Genomic DNA, 27,468 nt, shown 5'->3' with positions numbered 1-27,468 from the left:
GCCGCCGCAGGTAAGACGCAGATTTCTTAGGTGGTAGTGGAGGTGGAAGCCAGTTCAGTAGCACAGCCGTACAAGATGGAGGGGGAACTTAGAAACGAAAGGGTTGAGGAGAGGAGGGAAGGACAGATCAATACTGTTAGTGCCGCCGGCCCCCTCGAGGTGGGCAGGGAGAACACGGTGATCTGTGAAGGACCTTTAAAGCCCCAGTTCTCTCCCAGTGATTCAGTCCTGACAGACAGTGGAGTGTCTGAGATGACTAATACGGAGTCCGATTATTCAGACTCACTAGAGCAGGATGACGAGGACGCCAAGACGCCCCTGGAGGATGATGAGGCTGAGGAGAGACGCCCGTCACTGAGTCCATCCTCGAAGACCAAGAGCGAAGGGGTCGAATTCGAGGACTCTGGTGACGCCTCGTGGTTTGACCAGGACGGTAGCGACTTCTTCATTGATGCCAACCTGACGCACGACAATGGGATCGTGGAGTTTGACCCGAACAGCGAAGACTTCACCAACTGGGACAGCGTGAAGTCTTTCTTCGAGGGTCTGATCGAGAGGCAGAACACCGAGCTGGACAGGATCTCCAGCTTCGACTACGAGCCCGAAACCCACGACTCGTACACCCCCTGCCGTAGCTTGTCCGCTGACGAGGCGGAGATGAAACCAAAGGCTGGCTTTAGACTATTTGATAGCGACGACGATCGCCTTCTTGACACCATAGAGCCTTTCCCCAGCGGACAGCTGTTTGATATGCACGGCGCGGCGTCCCTCTCTACACCCAAGGTGATCCAGTACAACTTTGAGATGCATGATGAGTCATGGGGATATTCTAGTCACGAGCCGTACTTCGATGCGGTGACCGGCCAACGCATTCTCTCCACCATATACGAGTTTGAGGTGTCTTCAGACGAAGACACGGAGTCAGTGAAGGTGGTGGACGCCAGCTGGCACGAGCTGGAACCCGCCGGTAGTGAGAGGCGGGACGCAGCGATCATTGGTGATGAAGGACAGGAGGGGGAGGAGGGAAAGGAAGAGGATGCTGACGAAAACATTTGTGGAAAAGAAACGAAACAAAACGAGGAGGCAAAGATGTGGCGCGGGAATGCTGGAGGCGGCCACAGTTCCTCAGCAGCCAACACTCTGAGCGGTGCCGGCGGAACACCCGAGGCCATAACATTAACCGCCGCCCACAACACTACCTCGGTCCTGTCAGTGAAAAAAGACGGACGTGAGGAGGCCAGTGAGGGTGTCGTAGAGATAGAAGGAATATGTGTTAATAACTTGATTAAAGAAAGTGAAAGCAATACTCAGGCACCACGGACGATGACTGGCAGATGTGAGGACTTACTGCTCGTGCAGTCTGAAAACCCAAATGGCTCTGGTGAAGGAGAGAATGAAAGCCACGATCAGGAATATGAAAATCTAGTCACTCTGGACAACACGGCAGGAATTCGTCCCGAGCAAGTGGTGGGCACCCTGAGCTCCACCATAACGGGACACGCGCACAGTGGCCTTGAAGTTTTATGTCCCACAAGTGATGCTGAGGCAGGCGCAGGAGGCGGGGATGAGGGAGGGAAAGGTGTTGATGAATATGGAGGAACAGGTGGTTGTGGTGGTAGTGGTGACAAGGACAATTCATCATCAGTAAGGAAGCACGAAACCTTGACTAATATTGCCTCGGAAGACGCTGTTTCACCTCAGCTAGAACCAGTGTTCCGTGACTGCGCAGCTACAGCCCATCAGCACCCTAAGATCATACCTGACTCACCCCCAGCAGCAGAACCATTGGAAGCTGACGGTGAGACGCAGGGACACTTGGCTCCTCCATCACCGGGACAGATATACAATAGTGAATGTGTAGGTCAGAAGGCGTCTCTAAGCGAGACCAGTAAGGACAGAAAGGACACCATTATCTTTCAAACCACAAGGGCCACTACCGTCATTAGCAGTCTGGATGATGTTGCCTGGGGCACCAGCCGCTCTGTAGTCAGCCCCGAGCACCACTCCTTAGCTAGTGTCCCTGTTCAGCACGCCTCCAGCATGCAGGAGGAGGACGCGTCGCACACCGAGAATAATGATAAAAGTGGCGATGAAGCAACACTCACCCGATACCCTTTCACTTGCCTTTCTCCTGCTGACGCTGCGAAAGACATGAAGGAGGACGAGGCGCGACCTACAGGGCTTGCTGATGAACCCGACACCTTCAAGCCGCCGCTGAATGCCCCCAGCAGCGAGTTCTGCGTCACGAAACATCCATTACATACTGAAAGAGATCAAAGCGACGAACAGGAAAGCACTGATGTAGTAGAGAAAGGCAAGGACGCTGATGTCACTTCTGTAACAAGGAAGAGAAAACCAGAGCCACCCCCGAGGCCGCACAGAAGGACTCACAGCCTCACCACCTCAGAGTCTCCCCTCTCTCCTGACTCTCCTCCAGTGCAACTTACTCGAGAATCTGATGGCGGAGGCGGCAGTGATATGGGTGCTCCAGGAGACTGCATGGGCATGTCAGGAGGTGTGGATGGGTGGGGTGTGTCCGGAAGCTCTCAGGGTCACCCACACATGCACACCCCTGACGGCAGCGGAAGAGAGGAGGAGGCGACGCTACTAGAGAACTGCACTTCAGCTCCTGATGTGATTAGTCAGACGGAGGAAAAAGAGAAGAAGGAAAATGAGAAGCAAGAAAAGAAAAGGGAAAAAGGAAGTGTACCAAACACTCTGACACTTATAGCCATTATTCCTTTACAACAACAACAACAACAAGTCGCCACCATCACGACCATTACCGGTATAGAGGCAGAGACAAGCCCACTTCCAAGGGCCAAGGTACCCAGCGAGGGTCTAGGCGAGGACACTCACGCTCACCGCCAGAAAAAACCCGCTCATACTCAGCCTCTTGACCTCTCGGCACTCACTGCAAGCGACTCACGATCCGCCACCACCACCACCATTACCACCTCCACCACCACCGCCACCACTACCACCGCCCCCTCGCCACTGAAGCCTATACAGTCATCTCGCACCGAAATGATGAAGCTAGGAAATGGTCATGTCAACGTTTTGAAATATGAAAGTAGTGAGAGTGACAGCCCCAAGCCGCCCCCCGCCAGACCCGCACGACGCAAACAAACAAACACAGCCAGATCCAGAAAGGCCATGGACAGCGAGAGAGAAGAGGAAGCAAAGCAGAATAAGGACAGTGTTAGACCAGAAGTGGGTACTCCAAATTGTGACCAAAAGCAGATCAGCGACAGCAGATCTGGCAGCGAGCAGACAGCAGAAAGGAGAGAGGGCAGCGACAGCAGGCTAGAAAGACTAGACGCAGAAGCGAGTGGGAGCGAGAGCATTAACAACAGGTTAAGAGCGGGTGGCATGGACCCAGATAAAGCGGAGCAGGGCAGTAGCGATAGTAGGTTAGAAAGAGAGAAAAAAATCTACCTGGATGACAGGCTGAATGGAAGCGGGACGGAGGCTGAGGGGGAGCGAGGCAGTGATAGTGGGTCAGGTGGTGAAGGAGAAGAGGGGGAGGGAGACGAGGAGCAGGTAGTAGAAGGGAGCGGCGGTGACACATTGAGCACCCAGTACCAGAAGCCGAGCTGCTGTGTACTGCCCGCCGCCAATACCAACAACCCGGATGACTCCGTGGAAGAGGAGCCGGTAGGGGAGACTGTCGCTAGGGAGGGTGACGGCTGGGGCAGTAAGGGAGTTGCTAGGAAGGATGAGGAGCCGCAGCTTCAGGAAAAAGACGAGCCGGTGTTCATTGATGGCCAGTCTGAGGCAGAGGGGAAAAATGAGATGGAGATAGAAAGTGACGGTGGCGGTGACGGAAACAAGGACAAGGAATTGCCGCCCGTTCCCAGCAAGAGTGACGATAATTACTCCAAACATCAATCCCAGAAACTCTGTGAGGAGCGAGACGTGAAGGCGACAACGGGAAGCACCGCAGTGCAGGTTCCTCCCCCGAGACGGAGAAGAAATCCGTCCATCTCGCGTAGTTTGCACCAGGAAGATGCTGCGACTGATGCCAGCCAAGACCAGCCCCAGACGGCGCCCATCGCTCCTGTGAGAAAAAAGAGACAGTTCAGTTCACTCCCTCGCCCTCCCAAAACTAAGACGATTCGAGACGTGTCCCCGAGCCTCAGCACGTCCGCCTTGGCGCTGGTGTCCCCCCAACGGGACCAGACGTGCACCACTTCTCTGAGGGCGTTTTCCAATCAAAGTACTCCAGAGTCGTCCCCTCACACTGAGCACAATGGAGTGGGGAAGCCAACACTGAGGGCGACAGGTGAGGTGGAGACAAACTCTGATCCCTCCCGAAGACTGTCTGAAGGCTCAACGCAATCGGAGAAGAAAAGAAGGAGTCTGAAGAGAACTTTAAAGAGAACAGGGTCGCTAAAGGATAGATTTTACACCAGAATCCAACAGAAGTTAGAGAAAAGTTCTCGCCGACAGACAGAAAGTGGCTCCAAAATTAAGTACTTTTCAAGGATATTCCATCGCAAACAAAAGCTGTATGATATGAGCGACCCGTCCCACTACCCCTCGGAAATTCCCATCCCCGCCCCGCCCCCGGAGCATCTGTCTTCTGAGGACATGAAAACCTTCACCGTTTTGTTATCGTCACATTTCGCACCAGGCGCTCAAAACCAAAGTAAATCCAATGAAGAGACAAGGAGCAAATACACCACTCTGGAGCACAGTGCAGTGGCTTCTTGCAAGGAGCAGGAGCACAGAACCCTCGCTAATGGAACACCTCGCCGGGAAGAACACCTCCCAGCCACCACAGACAACTCAGAGACGACAGCGTTGTTGCAGGAAAGCCTCGTCTCTAGTAGCGACTCACTAAAGTCACTTGAGAAAGGATTGAACAATGACGCTTTTGTGAACGATGAAAGTGAATTTAGCATTCAGGATTCTCCGCGAGGTGGCGACTCAGGCGACGAACCGAAATGTGAGCGTGTGAATGACTCTAAGGAATCCTGCCCAAGTCCTGAGGTCAAGGCAGAGGCCCAGCAAGACTCCGAGGAAAGTTGTTCCCAATCTGCAGGAGGCAACTCAAAGGAGCTGGAATCACAGAAGGACGCAGAAGAGGAAGCACATGAACCAGCCACGGAAATAGAAAACGAAGAGGCAGCAACTCTGGAGGACAGACAGACGAGTGAAGCGATAGAGGACCGCCTTGGTGCTGCTGAGGAACACCTTGACCTGGAAGACGTAGAACAACACCACCAAGACGTAGAACAACACCACCAAGACGTAGAACAACACCACCAAGACGTAGAACAACACTACCAAGACGTGGAAGAACACCACCAAGACGTGGAACAACACCAACAAGACGTAGAACAACACCACCAAGACGTGAAACAGCACCACCAAGACGTGGAACAACACCACCAAGACGTGGAACAACACCACCAAGACGTGGAACAACACCAACAAGACGTAGAACAACACCACCAAGACGTGAAACAGCACCACCAAGACGTGGAACAACACCACCAAGACGTGGAACAGCACCACCAAGACGTGGAACAACACCACCAAGACGTGGAACAGCACCACCAAGACGTGGAACAACACCACCAAGACGTGGAACAACACCAACAAGACGTAGAACAACACCACCAAGACGTGGAACAGCACCACCAAGACGTGGAAGAACACCACCAAGACGTGGAACAACACCAAAACGTGGAACAGCACCACCAAGACGTGGAACAACACCACCAAGACGTGGAGCAACACCACCAAGACGTAGAACAACACCACCAAGACGTAGAACAACACCACCAAGACGTGGAACCTCACCATCAGGACTTTGAAGTTTACCATCAAGACTTTAAACTTCACCAAGACGCAGAACTGCACCAAGATTTGGAATCTCGTCACGAAGATTCAGAAACTCGCCAAGAGTTGGAACTTCATCTAGACTGGAAACCTCAATATGAAAACTCAGAACCTCACCAAGACTTGAATCCTCAACAAGATTCTCCTCATTGCCCAGACTCAGAACCTCACCATCAAGACTCAGAACATCACCATCAAGACTCAGAACTTCACCACAAAGACTCAGAACTCCACCAAGACTCCCCTCACCACGAAGACTCAGAACTTAACTACCAAAACTGGAAACTTCACCAAGACTGGAAGCCTAAGCCGTGCCACCCCTACCACCCCCAGGACTCAGACCACTGCCTCACCCCTGGGGAACACACTCGTAACAGAATTTACCGCATTCCGACTGCACGACCCTCTGTTCCTCCTCCTCCCCCTCCTCCCGCAGACGAGGAGAGCTATGGGCAGGAGAAAAGGAAGCAGGTGGCACACACATGGGAGCGCCCCACCGTCAGCCTCCGCACATGGGCAGAGCGGCAGGGCATCGAGACCCTGACGCTGCCGCCGCTGCATCTTCGGGAACATCGCTACCCGGACTTGGACAAGCTGGACTATTACTATGATAGTGATAGCTCCGAAGATAGAGGTAATCCCCTACCTTTGACTAGTTGTTTATTACCCCCTTTGCTGCTGCTGCTGCTGCTGCTGTTGTTTTGCATCCTAACCACTGTGAGGATTGAGGCTTTAATCCAGAACTACATGATGCATCGGTAATGTTATCTTATTACACTGCTATCTTATTACTATAGTGGTAATGTTATCTTATTACACTGCTATCTTATTACTATAGTGGTAATGTTATCTTATTACACTGCTATCTTATAACTATAGTGGTGTGTGTGTGTGTGTGTGTGTGTGTGTGTGTGTGTGTGTGTGTGTGTGTGTGTGTGTGTGTGTGTCTGCATGGGCTTGCATCTCGTTACTACTAATGACACACGAGGTTTTATTATAATACAAATGCTAAAGGAACGAAACAAGATCACACATATCAGAGAAACAAGAAAAACATAATATATATATATATATATATATATATATATATATATATATATATATATATATATATATATATATATATATATATATATATATATATATATATATATATATAATTATATATATAAACGCACATTCGCAAATCGCTTTATGAACGGTTGAGTAGTAGTGGTTGTGGTCGTGGTGGTAGAGGTAAGTGGGGTGGGGAGCATGATAGGACTTATTGCTGCGTCACAATCCAGCTACTGTAGGGGGCGGGAACAGCGATACGAGGCGATAAGTTTGTCATGTATGTGTAGCGGGGACGGCAGGAGCAGTATCACCCAGCACCTTACAACCTCGTGTACACTCAATACCACCTTACTTTTTTTTTGTTCCCTCTGTTTTTTCCCTTCTTCCCCTCTTCCCCTCTTCTTTGGCATAATTTCCCCCCTTCTCTTGCTGCAGTGTACCCTCTCCCTCATCTAAAGCTCCTTTCACGTCTATAGAACCATCGCATTTCCACCACGCCGCTCATAAAGACTTTCTTTCGCTCCCACAAAACTGAACTGAGGATAAACAGACTAACAGTCACCCCACGCGTCCTTCTTTGCCTTGCTTCTCTGCCGCACGTACGCCACACAAGATTCCCTTTCGTGTACATTTTCCTCACCCTCCACATCATTAGCCTGGACGTGTCTGGTGTTACTGACGAGGATTGGGTCACATTATGTGGCGCCATACTTTCTCACACCTTGGCTGGGCGGGGCGAATTGGTGCGGGGCGTGAGACAGCAAACGGGACACGTAATGAATGAGTTTACACGCGTGGTTCAGTGAGGCCTCGAGTGCCCGGCCAGTGTGGGTGTCCTTTCCGCCTGTGTTCTTCCGCTGCAAGACCGAAAGGCGCAGAGGAGGAAGGGAGGGACCGTTAGAGGGCGAGACGAAGCCCTGAGCGTGGCGTGGGTGCCCTGGAGCCCTGGAGTTGTCGTGGAGGGCTGGAGGAGCTGTAGGAGTTTGGTGAGGAATTGAAGTAGACGTTTTGTTAGTGGTGTGTCTGTGTGTGTGTGTGTCGTGTTGATCAGCATGCATATATTTGGACATTTAATCTCATGTTCAAAGACGCATCGCAAACACCAAACTTGTAGATCCCTCTCCCCCCCAAAAAAAAAGTAGATTCAACCTGTTTAAGGGAGTCGTGGAGAGGATGCTCTCTCTCTCTCTCTCTCTCTCTCTCTCTCTCTCTCTCTCTCTCTCTCTCTCTCTCTCTCTCTCTCTAACACCCCATCCCCACTCACAGTCCCTGGAAGATTTTACTGGTACTGAGACGTCCTGAGCATTGAGAAACAATCAAAATACACCTAGAAACAAAGCAACCAGTCAGCGTGTGCGTCATTAAGCCTTTGGCTGATATGGCTTCTCATTGAGTTGATAAAATGTAGTGCAAATTAATTTATTTTCCAAAGACTCCACTGACAACAAAAGAAGTGATCGAAAAGTCCATATTATTTAGTCGAGTAAAATTGGCAGGAGATGCTCAAATAAACCAACTTTTATCTCACATTAGCTGACTGTAGTTTAATACGTGCTGTTTAGTAATGAACTATGCAAACATTGTGGCCTAAGTCTTTTTATCGTCTCTCTCTCTCTCTCTCTCTCTCTCTCTCTCTCTCTCTCTCTCTCTCTCTCTCTCTCTCTCTCTCTCCAGCATCTTTAAACCAGTCAGTCGGTCGATTACTTAATCATCCCACGACTCTGTAGTTTCTGACCTTGTTGTCGCGGTGCCAAACTTTCAATTGCACCATTATTGTCACTCTAGGACGGCAAATGAACAGATATTATTTGCGTCACGGATGACTGACTTAACCTCCTCCTGCTTCCTCGTAGAAAAACTGTAAACAGACGGTCACTTTTGTTGTATAAGGGCACGGCCATGCACCCCTTGTCTCCTCACCCAAGACGTCAATTACCCAACCTTTAACGCCCCGATGTTGCCTCCTCTGCGCTGATTGTGCATAAACAAGTGGTGTGTTATTACTTGCATGAATAATGGCAGAGGTGGAGAGGATAAATTAAACAGGGACTGCCATGTGTAGGCCTCACGGCTTCTTGCAGCTTCCCTCCTCATATTTTTGTAATGTTCCTAAGATGGTTATCCAAACTCCTTAATTTCTTAACATTTCGTCCTCTTCCTGGTTTCTATAGAAACATTTAGATACGGATCAAACTTCCATTGAAAGAAGAGAAAACAAAATATGGATGTTACTCTTCCTCATTCCCTGTAATGACTAAAGACTTGAATTATATACGCATTAATTGTAAAAATGATATAACTCAAGCCAGTTAAGAACCACATATTGCATTTAGAAATGATCAAGAGGTGGACATGCAAAAAGAGTGTATTGCAAGATAAAGGTATATGTATAGGTTAGCGCGGTGAGACATCGTTCATATTTCAGTGTTGTGTGTGTGTGTGTGTGTGTAAACAGGACCCCTAGCCTCGTGCCTCGTTGTATGTTGTCGGTATCCTAAAACACACAACTGAACACACACACACACACACACACACATGTTGTTTTGGTGGCCTCGCAGCGCCGCCGTACCTGACACACGCGCCTGATTAGCACATGTGATAAGTGGCCATGTTTTGCCAGAGCTAGGGGGGGTTGCTGTGGTTTGATCTGATTAGACTATTGACACACTAAAGCAAACGACTGAATCACCAAGACTGAATCACCAATACTCTCTCTCTCTCTCTCTCTCTCTCTCTCTCTCTCTCTCTCTCTCTCTCTCTCTCTCGACTATTTTTTTTCCCTTGTGATTCCAAAATCCCCGCATTAACCTTTCCTTCTTCCCACTGAACATCAATAAGTCACCGGATATTATAATACGACAACTGGAAGAGACACAAATATGCAGTTGCACTTACTCGTTACCCCAGAGCTCTTGGTAACGACGCAACTACTGCTATCGATTTTTGCTATTCAGGTGACGTGCCTCACCTGCAAGTAACTAGGTGCAGGTGTTTGAATATTGATTACCACCTGTGTGTGTGTGTGTGTGTGTGTGTGTGTGTGTGTGTAGTCGTGTGGTTTGCCTCGTGATAACTTAACAGGAAGGAGGTCATGCTAAAGTTTCTCAAGGTCATTCTGGGTAAGGTGAAGAGAAAAAAAAATGGAGTAATGGCGTGTTATGAGATGATGGCTGAGTGATGGTGGCGGCGGGGAGAGGGAAGGAGGGTAGAGAGGGAGGAAGAGGGAAAGAGGTGCAGGTGATGGTGGTGGTGGTGGTGTGTGCGCGTCAGGTGAGAGGGAGAGTGTGTGTTTGAAAGTAATGTTTGTGTGGGAGAGAGAGAGAGAGGGAGGCAGAGATAAGAGTCGAGATGGTGTGTGGGAGCAGTGTGTTGAGGTGCAATTTGTGAAGTGTTGGTGACGCAAGGTTAAGGTGAGTCTCGATCGAGTCTTGTGTTGTGGCGGGAGGGAGATTTAAATACGTGGGCGTCGCAGCAACAAGACTAACGGTGGTATTGGTGTGGCATTTGCCCCGTTTACGAGTCGGTGTACAACCGCCACTACCCTAAACACGTTTTCATTTTTTTTTTTTCGAGCTTCTTTATAAAGTGTACGTCATGTCGATTATATGTAAATGTCTAATGTTTTTGTTTGCTTCGAAAATGGAGTACAAGACGATCATCTGTCATTTTAGAAGAATATCAATGAGTGACATCCGTTACTAACCATGGATAGGAATACATCATGCAGGACTTTCAAATATGTTAGATGTACTTGGAGTTTTGCCAAGCACATCACCTTCTTGGGGAGTGTGGGAGCGGGAGTATTATGCCAGCCAGGCCCTCGTTGTGTTGTTAGCGGTGGGCGGACTGGCAGAGGCGTGGAGCCAGCCAGGTCCTTCCTCCCTCATTCTCCGTGTTTGCGACGCAGCTTCGAATATTCCTGTTAATATAAATTCTTGAAGTCCCTCTTTTCTGTTGTAAGTATTGACGTGGGTTTTATAATTTCTTCGTATTGTTGAAAATATAATTCTTTCCCTCATGGCTTAGTTGACGTCTGTGATATTCCCGCTTTAACGAAATGCACGAAAATCTCTTCTTTCATCGCTAGGCTTGTTTCTGATACTCCATTCTTAGGAGTATACTTAAAATTTATTGACTCTTTTTTTTTTCTCTCTCTCTCTCTCTCTCTCCTTACAGTATTAGAACTTCTATTTGTATATTTTGGAATCCATGCCGTTTTGCTGATTTCCTTTTAAGGTCGATTGTCATTGCGTAGCCTTCAATTCCAGTTTTGATATTTACTTTTATATTTCCCCAGTATTAATAAACACTACATGCGGGAAATTTCTCCTGCAGCGATTGACGAAGTATTTTCCTTCAGTATCTCGCTTGGCATTAAATCTTTCAATCACACACACGCATAGCCTTGAATTCCAGTATTGTTGATTATATATGAAGAAACTTGTCACCCGAAGGTCGTACACTCTTGGTAACATTCAACGTGAGGCACATCAAGGAAATCAACTTCAAAGCCGGGAAGTAACCGGAAGGGACTACACATGATTACATAAATCACAAAATCCTACAGAATCACCAGTGGTATACGTACAAATTAATCTTGCATGAAAGCTGCCTGCAAACTTTTAACAGTCGTGAACAAAAAACAGAAAACGAGGATTCTAATAAAACTGCATAATAAAGATGATAATTTATAAACCACTTTAACTTTTAAACAACTGAGATGCCAAATAACTGTAATTCTTTCAGCTTTAACAACGAAGATAACAATAATTCTTTCAACTTTAACAACAAAGCTACCAATAAAACCACCACTCAAAACTGAAGCAACGAAGACACAAGTAAAACCTTTAACTAAACTTACCTTTCCCAGCTTTCAACTTCGCCTCTGTTCACTTTTAAACAGTATCACGACCGATAAGATATAAATGGGATATGTTTTTCTCATTATTAAGACACACTAAGAACAGAAAAAAGAAAGTGAAAAAAAAAAAAAAACTTATATTCCCGTTTTCTCCCAACAGACACCCCTTCTCCCGGTCCCCCCGTGGATGCGGAGAAGGAGGGGAGGCAGGGACTCCTCCACAAACAGAAGCGTGAGGAGGACAGGACGCAGAAGGACCGTTGTGTGGAGGTGTACCCGGAGACTGTGAGGCAGAGGCAGCGGAACATGATGGCCGCTAACAACAAGGTGAGAGAGAGAGAGAGAGAGAGAGAGAGAGTCCTGACTGATTATAATACCATGTTAAATATAAGTTTACACCACAACACGATGGTGAAAAAAGAAAAGTTACGATTTGTCGGTAATTTCCCGCGTTCATACTACCTCAGTTTACTCTCCCTTGTTTATATATATATATATATATATATATATATATATATATATATATATATATATATATATATATATATATATATATATATATATATATATATATATATATATATATATATATATATATATATATATATATATATATATATATATATATATATATATAATATGCAGGCTACAATTGAAGATGAGGCCAAAAATAAAAGTATGTTGGTAATTTTCCGCCATCTAAAGGACAGTCTCTTTTCACTTTGGCAGACTAGCAACAGATCAAACCCGAACTACCAAACTACTATCAGGGGGATCTTTTGTCGACCATCAGAAATAAGAATAGGTAGCAAGTAATAGTAGAGGTAGTAATACTGATAATAGTAGTATTGCAGTAGCAGTTAGTAGTCCAAACACAAACTACCACCAATCAGTACTTGGCAAAATCTTCAGTCGACAGTAGTACAGTAATAGTTAGTAATAGTGGTAGTAGTGGTAGCTATAGTAAGAAATGAAAGCCAACGTATCGTCAGTCAGCTGTAGGTAAAATCTTTTGTCGACGAGAGAGAGAGAGAGAGAGGCTGGCGTGCTGTGGGTGTATTGGCCTGAGTCACCTCCCCGCTAGTAAGCCTTGACCCTCCCCTGCCCCAGCCAGCACTCCCTCCTAGCCCGCCCACGCCACCCACCCGCACGCCTTGGTGAAACTGGCGAGGCTTTCCACTGGTGGTGACGGAGATGAGAGTATTTTGAGGTGATGATGGAGGCTAGAGGAGTAAAGATGACGTTAGCTTAGTAATGGCTGCCTGTCATGTAGAATAATAGAGTAACAAAATTGGCTGCGGTGTCATGATTTAGGTAACTATGTGAATAGGAAATAAGTGTGAAATTACTGAGTAAAAACTGAATCGCTTGAAGTGAAAACCGATATCATGTAATAAAACTCGGAAAAAAAAGAAGATAGGTGCAGTTTGACACAATTTACGTAGCCCAGTCGGAGTGCGTGTAGGAAATCAGAGAAATGCATGAAGGGCAGAAGCTGAACCAGTCGTAGTGAAGCAAAAGATTGATACTCTTGTTCTGGATCACGTAAAAGTATGCAATTTATGATGCAGCAACATTCTTTTATTTCCTTATACTTTTCAAAGCAAGATTTCCGAATAGAGAGAGAGAGAGAGAGAGAGAGAGAGAGAGAGAGAGAGAGAGAGAGAGAGAGAGAGAGAGAGAGAGACTTTATTGTACTCCTATTAATAAGAGTTGGACTTTAAAATTTGTTATACGTCGGCCTCGCCTTTTCTCACACGTTCACTTGTAATGCCACTTGACTGTGATGGAGCAAATACAATGGTTGGCTTTCACTTTCGATGACTGACCTCCATGAGCTATCTGTTTCCTGTTTGAATATGTACTACATACATGTCTGTGGTACTTTTATTCTCATCCTTTAAAATTCATCCAAATAGTTTATGATAAGTACCAATATTTTAGCCATTCTACAATATTATGCCTCCTTTTTTTCTGTACTCTTTTCTTTCTTCTTTTTCATAAAGCAGTGTGTGGGACTCTCCCATTGGTGCGCGAAACACCCTGAGTCTTGAGTTTTTTTAGATGAGCGAGGCAGGCAAGAGGGAATTACTGTAGATATGATTGACTGACATATCTAATGCACCATAATAACAGGATTAAATGTCGCCGCGGAATTGACAAAGTTATAAAGTGGGGTGCAACATGATATTTCTTTCCATTTTTTTTTTCTCTCTCTCCTTTCTTGTAAGTGCTGGTAACTGTAAAACTATTGAAGTGAATGAACCTCGTCCATCGCCATCAGACAATTGAATCTGAAGCAGTCATCGGGTCATAAACGGGATTCAGTTCTCGGTTTGTGAATCATTGGGTTCAGAAGTGCGAGACCGACAGTAGATGACGGAGATACGTAGCAGTTCACTGAGTAAGAGATCTCCCTTTCAGAATACTCACACTGTAGTTTGGTGAGAGGTTTGAAATGACCATGTCTGTATCTTAACAATCTTATCATTCACAGGTCGACATCAAGAACTGGAACTCCAGCAACAACAACAATAACAATGACACCCTGACTAGTCCTTCCAAGTCCAAAAAGTTCCTGCCCTCGGTCAAAGCACTCAGGAGTCAGTTTGAGGCCGGGAAGACGTCCATCGGCAAATCAGAAACCAACGGCAGCGTCACCACCAACGGAAGTAATGGACAGACACTCAGCCGGAAGTCCTCATCATCCTCAGTGGCCAGCATTTCCCAGGACGTGGCCAGCACGGCCACCATCACCAGCCTCCACTCGCCCAACGCCTCCGTGGAGAACCTCGGGTCGCCTGCTATTCCAGAGGATGGCCCGGGGAGCAGTGAGCCAGTGGAGCCAATCTTCAATCAGTTCCGGAAGGTGGATCAGGAGTTGCGGGAATTGATGAGCAAGCCTCACTCCACTTCAGGCTGGGACCCGGTGAGTCCTGAATTTATGCTCTCTCTCTCTCTCTCTCTCTCTCTCTCTCTCTCTCTCTCTCTCTCTCTCTCTCTCTCTCTCTCTCTCTCTCTCTCTATTTAAATTCAGTGCTTGTAAACATGAAACTGATTGGAATTTAGCATCTTTATTGAATTTGCTGTACATATTATTCTCATAGTTATTCTATTTGAAGGTCCTTGAATGATGTCTTTCTCATGGACCAATATATGGATTCTTATGGATGAATTTTATCCACCATGACTGATTTTTTTTTTTTCCATTTCCCTGCAGAGACCCCTGCTGAAGCGCCTGTATTACATCCCCGAGGCACCCAAGATACAGAGTCAAGGCACCACCTATGTTAACATTGAAGGCTACCTGGAGAAGCTTCCATCAGGCCGCAAGAAAGCCACCTTCTGGAATGCATGGAAGAGACGGTATTTCATGGCAAAGAACGGGATCCTCTATTACTATCAGGTGTGTTTTCATTGTGGTCAGAAAAGAAATGTCACAATGTTCATACATTCCTCATTTGTTTCTCAGAAGTTGCCAAAGGAGGTGAAGCTTCTATCTATATCTGTATAATAAACTTAGATGCTATTTAAAGGAGGTAGACAAGATAAAAGTTACACTTCCTTAATGTAAGAATCTAACTACAGAGGAAGAGGTTTCTTTGTTCTGCTTCTTTGAGTGATCCTTTGCAATGTGTGCAGAAAATATAGAGACAAAGTTCTTTGTCTGATTGCAGAATGTGCAGTTAGGTCATTTTCCTCTGCAGAAACATCAAATATACAAATAGTAGCTTTGATTTAATGCATAGCCCCACCTCTAACCCACAGAGTGCACAGACAGACAAGCCCAGCATGAAGATGACCCTGATGGGAGGCAAAGTGGAGTGCATGGAGCCAAACATGGTTGGTGTGGATGACGGGGTGAGTACTGTCCCTCCCACTACTGTTGTCTCTATCCTCCAGCATGGTGCTATATAAAGATGGTGTATAGTTTTGATGTGCAGTCATTCAAAATTTGTCAAACACCCATAGGTGAGTTCATTTAAATTAAGTTAAAATAGTCTACATATTTCACACTTTATTCTTTTATTGTTTCTGGGTGGCTCAGACTTTTTACTGACTGCACATAAATGCTACATACATAATGGAGCTTCCCATGGTGGTGTGTGGGAAGGTTCCAGGTTACAAGGCTAGACATGCTTTCAGTCACTGTTAGGGTGGGTTGGGATCTGTGCCTGATAACACAACAAAGATGACATGAGTCTTCAGAGGACATGGGAACTAATTAAGAGATGTGGTGTTATTTTTGCAACAATAATTTGGGAAAATCTACAAAGGGCACTTGGTTGTCTTGGTGTGGGAAAAAAAAATCTATGGATGACACTGAATGGTTCTCTACTTTTACACATGCCTTCACTTTTATGGGCATTTTAAGTGTGGACTCTACACCTGCTGTAAATAGTCTGTCTGACATGATTATTGTTATTTGTAGACATAATATAACTCAGAGAACACTTGCTGACTGCCAGAGATTGTTCCAGTAGTAAGCTTCATGGTCACAGAGCATTAGCTTCCTGGCAGGCAATCTACAAAGAACAGCCAAAAGAGAACAGTCCATACATACAAGTACAGTACAGTAGCCATAATGATAATAAGCATTTTGCACTGGCAAAGACTGCTAATATTTGCACTGTAAATACACAACAGCATGTTGTAATAAAGCTTATCATGCAAATAGTATCTAAGCTTTTTATGAATATATTTAATAAACAGTATATGATATTGTATCACTAGTCTTGATTTACTTTAGTAGTACATACTACCTGAGCAAGGATCCATTAATATATATTATTAATATGCATCTTGAGTTATAAAAAAACTGTATAATATTGTGTTCAGACTATTTCTCTCCGAGAATTGTGTACAAACATAATTTGTGTACTAACCAAATAACTGATCAGCAGATATTTGTGTACCTTTTCTCTTCTTAACCTTGCTTGCCTGCCTTCAACATGTTAATTATCTATACATTACTATGCTGAGAGTGCTTCAAGATCCTGTAATCTCCCTGCTTGGCTCGTCCTGTTTCCCTCACTCACTGGGATGAGCCTTGCCCTCACCACACCCCTTTGGTCCAGCTCACTTACTAACGGTCTTGTTCTCCTCTGTGGTGTTGTCTCCCTCTTCAGGGACGTGACAATAAAGCCTCCAACATGCTCGGCATTGATGACGGGGTAAGTCTCACATGCCCTCTGGGTGTAATCCTAATGCTTGCTTCAGTAACTCAACATGTTTCAGTAACACTTGCTTTAGTAAAATATCAGTCATATCAAACAAATGGAAAGATTAGATTTTTTTTTTCTAAAAATATCTGTTTTTTCAAATGCTTTTGTTAACAACAGAATGAGTAGCTACAGGTAAATATTAAAGCTAAATAAAACATTAACTTTTAATTTTGGTACACTGTACTTAATGGTTTTTAGATTCAACATCAGAAGTGAATGTCCTGAGTGGAGTATGTGCATATTGTATATATTTGTGGATTTAAAGATTATAGTGTGCACCAGAACACTACTTATAATATATACTGTATTTTGTGGTTGATACATTATATATTTTAAATTATAACTTGAAAATCCTTAAAATATCCACCAAAGTGATACTGTTCCAAATGATGCAGCAGTTTGTGTTATGGGTCATGTCTACCAACAACCAAGTAGGGAAGAATCTTCCACAATGTGACATCCTGTACACCACTAAATTTTATCTGATGGTTTTGTTCCTTCCATCTCTTCCCTCACACATCCCACTCCACCCAACAGAAGGGTCACTACGTAGTGGTGCGCTGCAGCTCTCGGCAAGAGGCTGAGCGGTGGCGACGAGCACTGGAGACACACACAGTGGAGGACTTTACAAGCCAGTATGTGCAGCCCTGGCCCATGCCCACTAACCCTACTTTGCTAAGGGACACCATCATTGTGGACATTGGCTCAGCCTCGATCAGGGCAGGGGTTTTAGCTTCACAAGGTAAGCAAAGCAATCTTGCACATACAGTTGAGAACAGTTGGCTGTGTTTTGTTGTCTAGAAATAGAAACCATCATATCTGTGCTACTATATATCAATGTAAGGAAGAATCTAGGAAGACACTGGCTCAAATATTCTAACTACCCTTTTTTCCACAGCCACCCTGCCACAAGTCTTCATACCGTCAGTGGTGGCCAGTGGACGGGAGGGCCGAGGACAGGTCTGGGGCATGGATGCTCTTGCGCCTGATGTGCGTGCTTCCTCCTCGCTAACCTTCCCCATCAGGCCAACGCACAAAATATCAAAGGTAAGAGTTCACTTGAAAAGTTCTTTGAGGAGATGGATGACTAACAAATCCCTTTTAACTTTGCAGTTTGTTAAAGCTGTATTTAAAAACAATGATAATGATTAATTATTCTAATTTCTCACTTTCTTGAAGGTGAGAAGTAATTTCAGTCATGACAGACTAATGAACAGGAATGTAACTGATAGCCTTTTGCATTCCAAGGTTTTCATATTTAACATCACATGTTGGTCATAAAATTAATTGCTATAATTTAATGTCTTTATCTCCTATTCCTCCTCAGTATTCTGTGGACCTGAGTGCTGTCTCAAGTCTCCTGCAGAAGGCCTTTGCAGAACTCAAGGTGGACCCCAAGAACTACCACATCCAGTTATCTGTGCCGCGAGTCCTCAACACCAACACTCAGGCTGAGCTCCTGCGCGTGCTTTTTGACAAGTTCGGCGTCAGGTCGATCAATCTCACCCATCAGTCCATCTTGGCCCTGTATGCCTACAATGCCACGTCTGGTATTGTAGTGGATGTTGGGGAAAGGATGGACATTGTGCCTGTTATTGACGGTAAGTGGGTTTGTGGACAAGTATGAATACTCTTTATATACACTTTAGAGTACAGTGGGAGTAAGTAGGCACAAGTCAGATGTGCAGACCGATTTTCAAGTTGTCAAGGTTACACATTAAGCAAAAACTGCATTCACACTTACCCTGTTCATAGATTGCTTTTTTTCTAGGAAATATAATTCATTATTACCTTCATAGTAAGTAAAAGCTCTCCAAACCATCAAACTTTCAAAGTGTTTTACAGTTTTCACAGTGTACCACAGGTTTCACAAATCAGGCAGAGTTAGGCAGCTTTCTCACATGTCTAGCTGTGACAGTAAATGTGCTCTCATCAGACCATATAGTCAAGAACTGATATTGTCAAGTGGCTGCATGCTGTACTTTTGAACAAAAACTGTGCAGTCATGTTTTTGTTTAGGATTTGGCAGTGGCTACAATACAGCAATGTGGAAGGGAAGGTTGAGGTTCTCCTTTATACACCAAACCTCACAAACACTGTAAAGAAAAGTTCTGGGTTTATTTCTAAAGTTCACAAGTTGTCAGACTTAGTTTGATTTTCAACTGTCTGCTTATAGCAGAGCCTGTATGAAGGCCCAGGCTTCTTAAGTTGGACCAGAACTTTGTTGTCAGGAGTGTCATAGCGACTCTCAACCCAACATTGCACGCTTTGTTTAGCCTGTCCAATCTCTCCACATATATCCTTCACACTGTAACCAGCCTTAATGAACATCTGTATATGTGTCAAGGTTTCCTTGGGTAAGTTGGGGTTATGCCCCATTGTCACTTGAATGAACTATGGATGCAGGAAGCATCAGTCACAAAATTGCAAAAAGCCAGGGAAGGAGTGAATGATAAGTGACAATCTCCCACCACAAATAAATAAGCACTGGCATCTCTGTTGCCACCTTGAGGCAGCCCTCAGATCTGTGGGAGTTGCTAGTTGGTCTCTTTTCCTGCTACTATTTATTGCCATGGTTTAGGAAGTACATTTCTGAATGCACCAGGGAAGTAGGCATGCAACTGACTTGCATCTACTTTCATAAATCCCACTGTGCTTGTTCATATCTCTACATATTAAGCCATCCTCACACACTTGTCAGTATTCTAAGCATAAATTTTTAAAGATACTGTATAATTTTATCCTTTTTATCTATCAAATACAGTACCTACTTCAGTGATAATATAATTTCAATAGAAGAGCTAGATCAGAATAACTAAATCCAGGAGATTATAAAATTGTAAAATTTGTTTACCAAGTATGTCACCTAATGAAGTTTTGTTGTGGCAGGCTACATTGTGGACGGAGGTGTGTCTCGGGTACCCTATGGGGGCTACCGCATCCTGGACCACCTGCGTCAGTTCCTGTACATGAGGAACATCTCCTGCATCAATGAAGTGGAGAGCTACATCATCAGACAGGTAAGTGTTCATGGCCTGCAAAGGCTAAAAACCTTGTACTTTAATTGCCAAGTTGATTAAATCTTAGAATTTTGTAACCTAAAATTATTTTTACCTACATTCAGTGCATAAAAGTGCCCTGTCCCTCAAAGTAACTGAAATAGTTATGCTTTTCATAACTGGAAGGGAAACAAAACAAAAACTCATCTGCTGATATTCCAAAACTAAGCAGTTCATGTCCATGCATACACTTACTTGCCTCTACAGCAGAAAATTACACATAAATGTCTAAATGACAAATCTAGATGCCATGTTGAGATGCATCTGGATTCTTTCTCGGTAATACAAGTGATACACTCTTACTTTTAATACTCATGATTACTCAAATAACCAAGTTACAAATGTTATATATTTATTAGTAACTACAGAGTGACTATCTGTTTTACTTCCTAGGTGCTGGAAAACATCTGCTACTGTGCCCACCACTACAACACTGAGAAGGCTCGTTGCACCAAAAATCCTGAAAACTTTGAAAAGAGTGTATCCTTAGCTGAGTACTGCACCAAAGACTGGCCCTATGAGTAAGTAGCTTTGTAACAAAAGGTACCATGTGTTCATCATCTACTGACACATGTATAAAATATTAATGGTGAAGTTACAGGAATTACTAATTTAGTGCACATGATCTTTCATCAATATCATCTTAGTCACCTTGCTTTATTTATTATTTAGCATGGGGAGTGGACTTTTCAGAAATACCACACATGAATTTCTACAGCAATCATTAGGCAGACATGCAATACATAAAAATCTAATAAAATAAAAATTTTCAGGTCCATTTCCCTAGACTTTGGTCGCTTCCAAGCCACAGAAGGTCTCTTCAACCCTGATGCCTGGGGTCTGGATCACCCTGGCCTCCACAAGCTGGTCCATAAGGCCATCATGGTGGGTCCTCTACTACACTGTTTTCTAGAGGAAATGTGCTTGAGCATGTATACCCTAGAGCAGTGGCTCTCAACTGAGGGGGGGGGGGGGGAGCACAAGCACAGGATGGAAGGGGGAAAAAAATCATGGAAAATCATGGACTTTCTTGCTTTTAGCACAAAGGGGATGCAGCTGTTAAACCCTCCTCTATCTATTTATGGTGGCATAGTTAGGGAGGGGACTGAATGGATGGCACAGGAAGGAGTGGGAGCCCCAACTGTGGGGACCCAGCCTGCAAAAGGTTGCTAAAGGAATAATAGTTTATCCCGGAGATATTAGGATGAAGTATTTACCATTACAGATATATCTACGAAGGTTTCATTGGCATGTGTGATGAGTCTGGAAGAAATTACTACAACAGAGAATGAAAGTTTGTGCCTGTAGAGATAATGTCATAAGTTACTGGTAAACATAATTGAATGATGCAAGGAAGCTTGAGGAAGGAAGCTTGAGTTCATTAGATGTGAAAGGACAGATATTGTGTAAGGGATGAAAGGAGAGCAGATGTATATAGGCCACAAAGGAAAATCTACATTAAAAAAAAATCTACACATGCAATATGGAAAACTGCAATGAAATTTATCTCTATTTTAGTTGTTCACTATGATGTACTTGGTAGGAGGGGATCATACAGGACAATCATAGCTTGCAAGTGGGGCTTCGGCTACATTTGTAATGCTCATCATTGTAAAAAAAACGAGACACACTAGCCTCTCCATGCTACAAGCTTACTTGTACCTGTATCTCCCATATTTTGTACCATACCTACTTGGTTTCTTGATCAGAAGCATATTTAAGTTGAAAATGTGTATAATAGTTTTTGTTTTATGCTGCTTTTATGCTTCGTGGAATTGTGATACCGTAAATAGAAATTACAGTGGTATTTGATGCAAAAAGTTTTTCAGGATATGGTGGTGGCACTAGATTTTAGGTGAAGTGGAGAGAGGGATGATGACCCTAAGCAATTTATCCCAAGCTGTGACATGTACACAGACAGTTACTGTTGTCTTGTATCTGCACAGCTTAGGATCAAACATTGCTTACCACTTTTTCTTCCTACTTTAACTAAAATTTAATACCACTAACATATTCAGGATAACTTTCTTTATCACAGGCATTATTTTTACTTACCATGTGATAATTCCAAGAAAAAGCAGCATAGATATTCTTAACTCTATCCAAAACTTCCAGATTCTTTAATTTTAGCTCCCAATGATCAAGAAACCAAATAAGTATTTCACAGTATAAAGGAGGAGAAACAGTATCCGAGACTGACCAATCAGCAGTGCCATTACACAAATATAAAAAGCTAAGGCTCCAGTTGAAAGCTATGAACGAATACACAAAGTACACACGTACATACCCTTGAAATCACATGGATCCTCATTGCTTGCATTATCTATTTGAGCAATGAGCATGCATGCTGCTGCAGGGCACTCAATGTTTCTGCCATTTTTGGTTTTACCTGGAGTTCCCCAATTCTGCTTCTAACCATCATTATAGGATGCTGAAATAAAGACAAAGCCTTTGCCTTTGCTCAGCTGAAACAACTCTTTATACCTGCCTCTCAGTTTGTCAGCTGAAACAACTCTTTATACCTGCCTCTCAGTTTGTCATCACCTGGCTTTTCTCTTGATATTGTTCTTGGACAGATAGTTGAGAGTGGCATGAAAAAAAGCAACATCATAAGACCAAAAACCATTTCCATTTATGATCTACCATGGGAGATCTTCATTCCACTCCAACCTTTTTTTTTTTATGTAGGAAGGACACTGGCCAAGGGCAACAAAAATTCAATAAAAAAAATATGCCCACTGAAATGCCAGTCCCATAAAAGGTTCAAAGCAGTGGTAAAAAATTGATGAATAAGTGTCTTGAAACCTCCCTCTTGAAGGAATTCAAGTCATAGGAAGGTGGAAATACAGAAGCAGGCAGGGAGTTCCAGAGTTTACCAGAGAAAGGGATGAATGATTGAGAAAACTGGTTAACTCTTGCGTTAGAGAGGTGGACAGAATAGGGATAAGAGAAAGAAGAAAGTCTTGTGCAGTGAGGCCACGGAAGGAGGGGAGGCATGCAGTTAGCAAGATCAGAAGAGCAGTTAGCATGAAAATAGTGGTAGAAGATAGCTAGATATGCAACTTTGCGGCAGTGAGAGAGGCTGAAGATAGTCAGTTAGAGGAGAGGAGTTGATGAGATGAAAAGCTTTTGATTCCACCCTGTCTAGAAGAGTAGTATGAGTGGAACCCCCCACAGACATGTGAATCATACTCCACACATGGACGGATAAGGCCCTTGTGCAGAGTTAGCAGCTGGGGGGGTGAGAAAAACTGGCAGAGACGTCTCAGAACACCTAACTTCATAGAAGATGTTTTAGCTAGAGATGAGATGTGAAGTTTCCAGTTCAGATTATAAAAAAGGACAGACCAAGGATGTTCAGTATAGAAGAGGAGGACAGTCGAGTGTCATTGAAGAAGAGGGGATAGTTGTCTGGAAGGTTGTGTCGAGTTGATAGATGGAGGAATTGAGTTTTTGAGGCATTGAACAATACCAAGTTTGCTCTGCCCCAATCAGAAATTTTAGAAAGATCACAAGTCAAGCATTCTGTGGCTTCCCTGCGTGATATGTTTACCTCCTGAAGGGTTAGACGTCTATGAAAAGACGTGGAAAAGCGCAGGGTGGTATTATCAGTAGTGTAGGAGTGGATAGGACAAGAAGTTTGGTTTAGAAGATCATTAATGAATAATAAGAAGAGAGTGGGTGACAGGACAGAACCCTGAGGAACACCACTGTTAATAGATTTAGGAGAAGAACAGTGACCGTCTACCACAGCAGCAATAGAACGGTCAGAAAGGAAACTTGAGATGAAGTTACAGAGAGAAGGATAGAAACCGTAGGAGGGTAGTTTGGAAATCAAAGCTTTGTGCCAGACTCTATCAAAAGCTTTTGATATGTCCAAGGCAACAGCATAAGTTTCACCAAAATCTCTAAAAGAGGATGACCAAGACTCAGTAAGGAAAGCCAGAAGATCACCAGTAGAGCAGCCTTGACGGAACCCATACTGGCGATCAGATAGAAGGTTGTGAAGTGATAGATGTTTAAGAATCTTCCTGTTGAGGATAGATTCAAAAACTTTAGATAAGCAGGAAATTAAAGCAATAGGACGGTAGTTTGAGGGATTAGAACGGTCACCCTTTTTAGGAACAGGTTGAATGTAGGCAAACTTCCAGCAAGAAGGAAAGGTAGATGTTGACAGACAGAGCTGAAAGAGTTTGACTAGGCAAGGTGCAAGCACGGAGGCACAGTTTCGGAGAACAATAGGAGGGACCCCATCAGGTCCATAAGCCTTCCGAGGGTTTAGGCCAGCGAGGGCATGGAAAACATCATTGCGAAGAATTTTAATACATGGCATGAAGTAGTCAGAGGGTGGAGGAGAGGGAGGAACAAGCCCAGAATCGTCCAAGGTAGAGTTTTTAGCAAAGGTTTGAGCGAAGAGTTCAGCTTTAGAAATAGATGTGATAGCAGTGGTGCCATCTGGTTGAAATAGAGGAGGGAAAGAAAAAGAAGCAAAGTTATTGAAGATATTTTTGGCTAGATGCCAGAAATCACGAGGGGAGTTAGATCTTGAAAGGTTTTGACATTTTCTGTTAATGAAGGAGTTTTTGGCTAGTTGGAGAACAGACTTGGCATGGTTCTGGGCAGAAATATAAAGTGCATGAGATTCTGGTGATGGAAGGCTTAACTACCTTTTGTGGGCCACCTCTCTATCATGTATAGCACGAGAACAAGCTGTGTTAAACCAAGGTTTAGAAGGTTTAGGACGAGAAAAAGAGTGAGGAATGTACGCCTCCATGCCAGACACTATCACTTCTGTTATGCGCTCAGCACACAAAGATGGGTCTCTGACACGGAAGCAGTAGTCATTCCAAGGAAAATCAGCAAAATACCTCCTCAGGTCCCCCCCAGCTAGCAGAGGCAAAACGCCAGAGGCACCTTTGCTAAGGGGGATCCTGAGGAGGGATTGGAGCGATAGGACAAGATAAAGATATGAGATTGTGATCGGAGGAGCCCAATGGAGAAGAAAGGGTGACAGCATAAGCAGAAGGATTAGAGGTCAGGAAAAGGTCAAGAATGTTGGGCGTATCTCCAAGACGGTCAGGAATACGAGTAGGGTGTTGCACCAATTGCTCTAGGTCATGGACGATAGCAAAGTTGTAGGCTAGTTCACCAGGATGGTTCCTGTGTATCTAGGAACAATACTGGGGAACAAACTGGCACTTTTTCAATATGAAGTCATATATGGCTCTCCTTATCTTCATTGAAACAAGGCACGACCTAGATTTCATTTGTCAGCTTCTGGTATCTTACAGTGATGACCTCAGAGCACTGAGGATTCAAGTGATTTAATGACATTTTGGTGGGGGGGTGGTTGTCTCTCACAATGACTCACTCCTTCAAGTGAGTGGTGGGCAGGTTTTCACATATGTAGATTATTGTTGTATTTCTGGTGTGCATTTCATGCACAGCCATGCTTTGAAAGGAGACAAGTCCTGGACAGGTGGTTAACTGAAAAAAAATCGGTGAAGGCATCTGCAAAATGCTCAACCGCAAGCTTTCAGTATAGAAGATACACACACACTCATTCCAGACCCCAGAGAACTTAATTTCCATCCATCACATTACTTGCTTATTAAGCTCCCTTTATTACAATCATAAATATATTAAAACTTAAGTATGTGGGCTTCCTCTTCTGTTCATTTCACTCACACACATACTTCCTTTGCAACCCTTCACCATACAATATCATCACCCATTCCCCTACTCAAATTACCATAATACATCTTTCAATGGCCCAGTTCTATAGATACAACATTGTGTACTGAAAATTTTTTGCTTCAACAACCTTTTGAAAATACAAATAATAGTGTCAGGAGCCTTATCTCTGGAACTTGTAGTCAAACTACACATCTTCATGCACTCACTGACATCTATCTGCCCCACAGGAGTGCAGTATGGACATTCGCAAAGAGATGAGCCGCAGCATCTTCCTTGCTGGAGGCGTGACGCAGCTCCCTGGCCTGGTGGACCGTCTCACCACAGAGTTGGACAACTTGACCCCACCTGCCATCAGACCCAAGGTAAGGGAACAAATTCAGAAGTTATTCACTTTTTATGTTAAAACACATTTTAGTCTGTAATTAATTTACAACATTGTTGTACCAGATTAGATAATAGGAATGCACATTTCTTGTGCAGTTTTCCTAAGTCAGCAAAGTACTAGATAGTTCAACTTTTTTTTTCATTAACAGAGGGCTTTTCATTGCTCATATCAATTGCACATATCTTTCTTTAGATTCACATATTACACTCACACGAGCTTGACATGTTTCATTATCCTGGCAGGTTCACGCATCGCCATACCGCTATCACGCTGCATATATTGGTGCTTGCGTGTTGGCCGAGTCACCTGCCTTCACCCAGTCCAGGATCAGCCAAGAAGACTGGAACAAGCACGGCAACTCAACGCTTCGCAAGTGGTCACTTTGAGCATTCTTCAGTATTTTGCAAAACCTCAAATGCACGGCCAAGTCCAAAGTCTTGGATCTAGTACACTGAAAGAGAATCACAATTTTAACCTTATGCAAGCAAATCTGTATAGTGTCCTAAATAGCATTTGCACTTGCAATCGTGTATTTTTCTATAACTTGCTAAAGTAAATAAAATCGAACATATACATATGTGCCTTTTACTTGAATAAGCATTACATATTGCGTGATACACGATGAATAATATGAATACTGTGTCACTGTGCTATGCAAACATTATTGATGACAAGCACTTCAGAACAGTAGTAACCATGTATGGCATGCTGGATCTTCACAAGTGGCACTAAAAATGGTATGTTGCTGCTGGTCGGTCACTAATGGAATGGCATTCAATGGCAGGAAATAGAGCTAGTTTTCTATAAAGTAGAACTGACTGTAATATGAATATATATATATATTAATCAACATTTGATAAATACATGGTATATTTCCTTTTACTCCTGTGTACATGATCTGAGCTGCTTGAATTAGTTACTGAAGATATATTAAACTTTAATGCTTTTTTGTGCACAAATTATTCCACTCTAAACTGTACTGATAAATACTAGAGTGTTAATGGCCCTATTAACTACTCCCACTGAGCATGTCACAGAACAATGTCCCTCCGTTGCAGAGATGTATAATTTGTACATATGTGTCCTAAGGTGAAAAGGTTAACTTATTCATGTATAAATTGCAGTTGGACTTGTTTACTTACAATAAAAAATTTGTAAATTCCAAGCAGTATTTCTACTTTAAAACCTTTGATTATACTGTTATGTGAATTAAGCGACTACAGCAGACACAACAAATTCTTAATGGTCATACATTCTTCACTTACAGCAGTCTAAACCCTCTTCCCTTCACACATTAACACCAAGCCTGGAGGGAAGACAACCATGATAAATTAC

The 27,468-nt window shown here is 43.9% G+C and overlaps 1 protein-coding gene across 2 annotated transcripts; it reads left to right on the top strand.

The window, feature by feature from the left end:
- Nucleotides 1-23: 23 nt before the first annotated feature.
- Nucleotides 24-27,298, top strand: LOC135114934 (serine-rich adhesin for platelets-like). 2 transcript variants are annotated; one of them, XM_064031222.1, is made up of 14 exons: nt 24-6,484; nt 11,928-12,094; nt 14,265-14,696; nt 14,988-15,173; nt 15,536-15,628; nt 16,897-16,941; nt 17,530-17,734; nt 17,891-18,039; nt 18,320-18,593; nt 19,882-20,012; nt 20,445-20,572; nt 20,825-20,936; nt 25,976-26,110; nt 26,376-27,298. In XM_064031222.1, the coding sequence occupies exons 1-14, from the start codon at nt 76-78 to the stop codon at nt 26,517-26,519; spliced, it is 8,610 nt and encodes a 2,869-aa protein (XP_063887292.1). In that variant the 5' UTR covers nt 24-75; the 3' UTR covers nt 26,520-27,298. The 2 variants fall into 2 exon arrangements, with proteins under 2 accessions (XP_063887292.1, XP_063887293.1); XM_064031223.1 differs by lacking the exon at nt 16,897-16,941.
- The last annotated feature ends 170 nt before the right edge of the window (nt 27,299-27,468 follow it).

Source organism: Scylla paramamosain, chromosome 28 (genome assembly GCF_035594125.1).
Source record: "Scylla paramamosain isolate STU-SP2022 chromosome 28, ASM3559412v1, whole genome shotgun sequence".
Lineage (NCBI taxonomy): Eukaryota > Metazoa > Arthropoda > Malacostraca > Decapoda > Portunidae > Scylla > Scylla paramamosain.
Note: the sequence above shows the minus strand (reverse complement) of the source record. Positions and strands in the feature narration are given on the sequence as shown.

Excerpts from the sequence above, each read along its gene's own strand:
- LOC135114934 (XM_064031222.1), top strand. The coding sequence starts at position 76 with ATGGAGGGGGAACTTAGAAACGAAAGGGTTGAGGAGAGGAGGGAAGGA. Across the intron at positions 15,174-15,535 it reads GGATCCTCTATTACTATCAG|AGTGCACAGACAGACAAGCC; the intron begins GTGTGTTTTCAT and ends TCTAACCCACAG. Across the intron at positions 26,111-26,375 it reads CACCTGCCATCAGACCCAAG|GTTCACGCATCGCCATACCG; the intron begins GTAAGGGAACAA and ends TTATCCTGGCAG.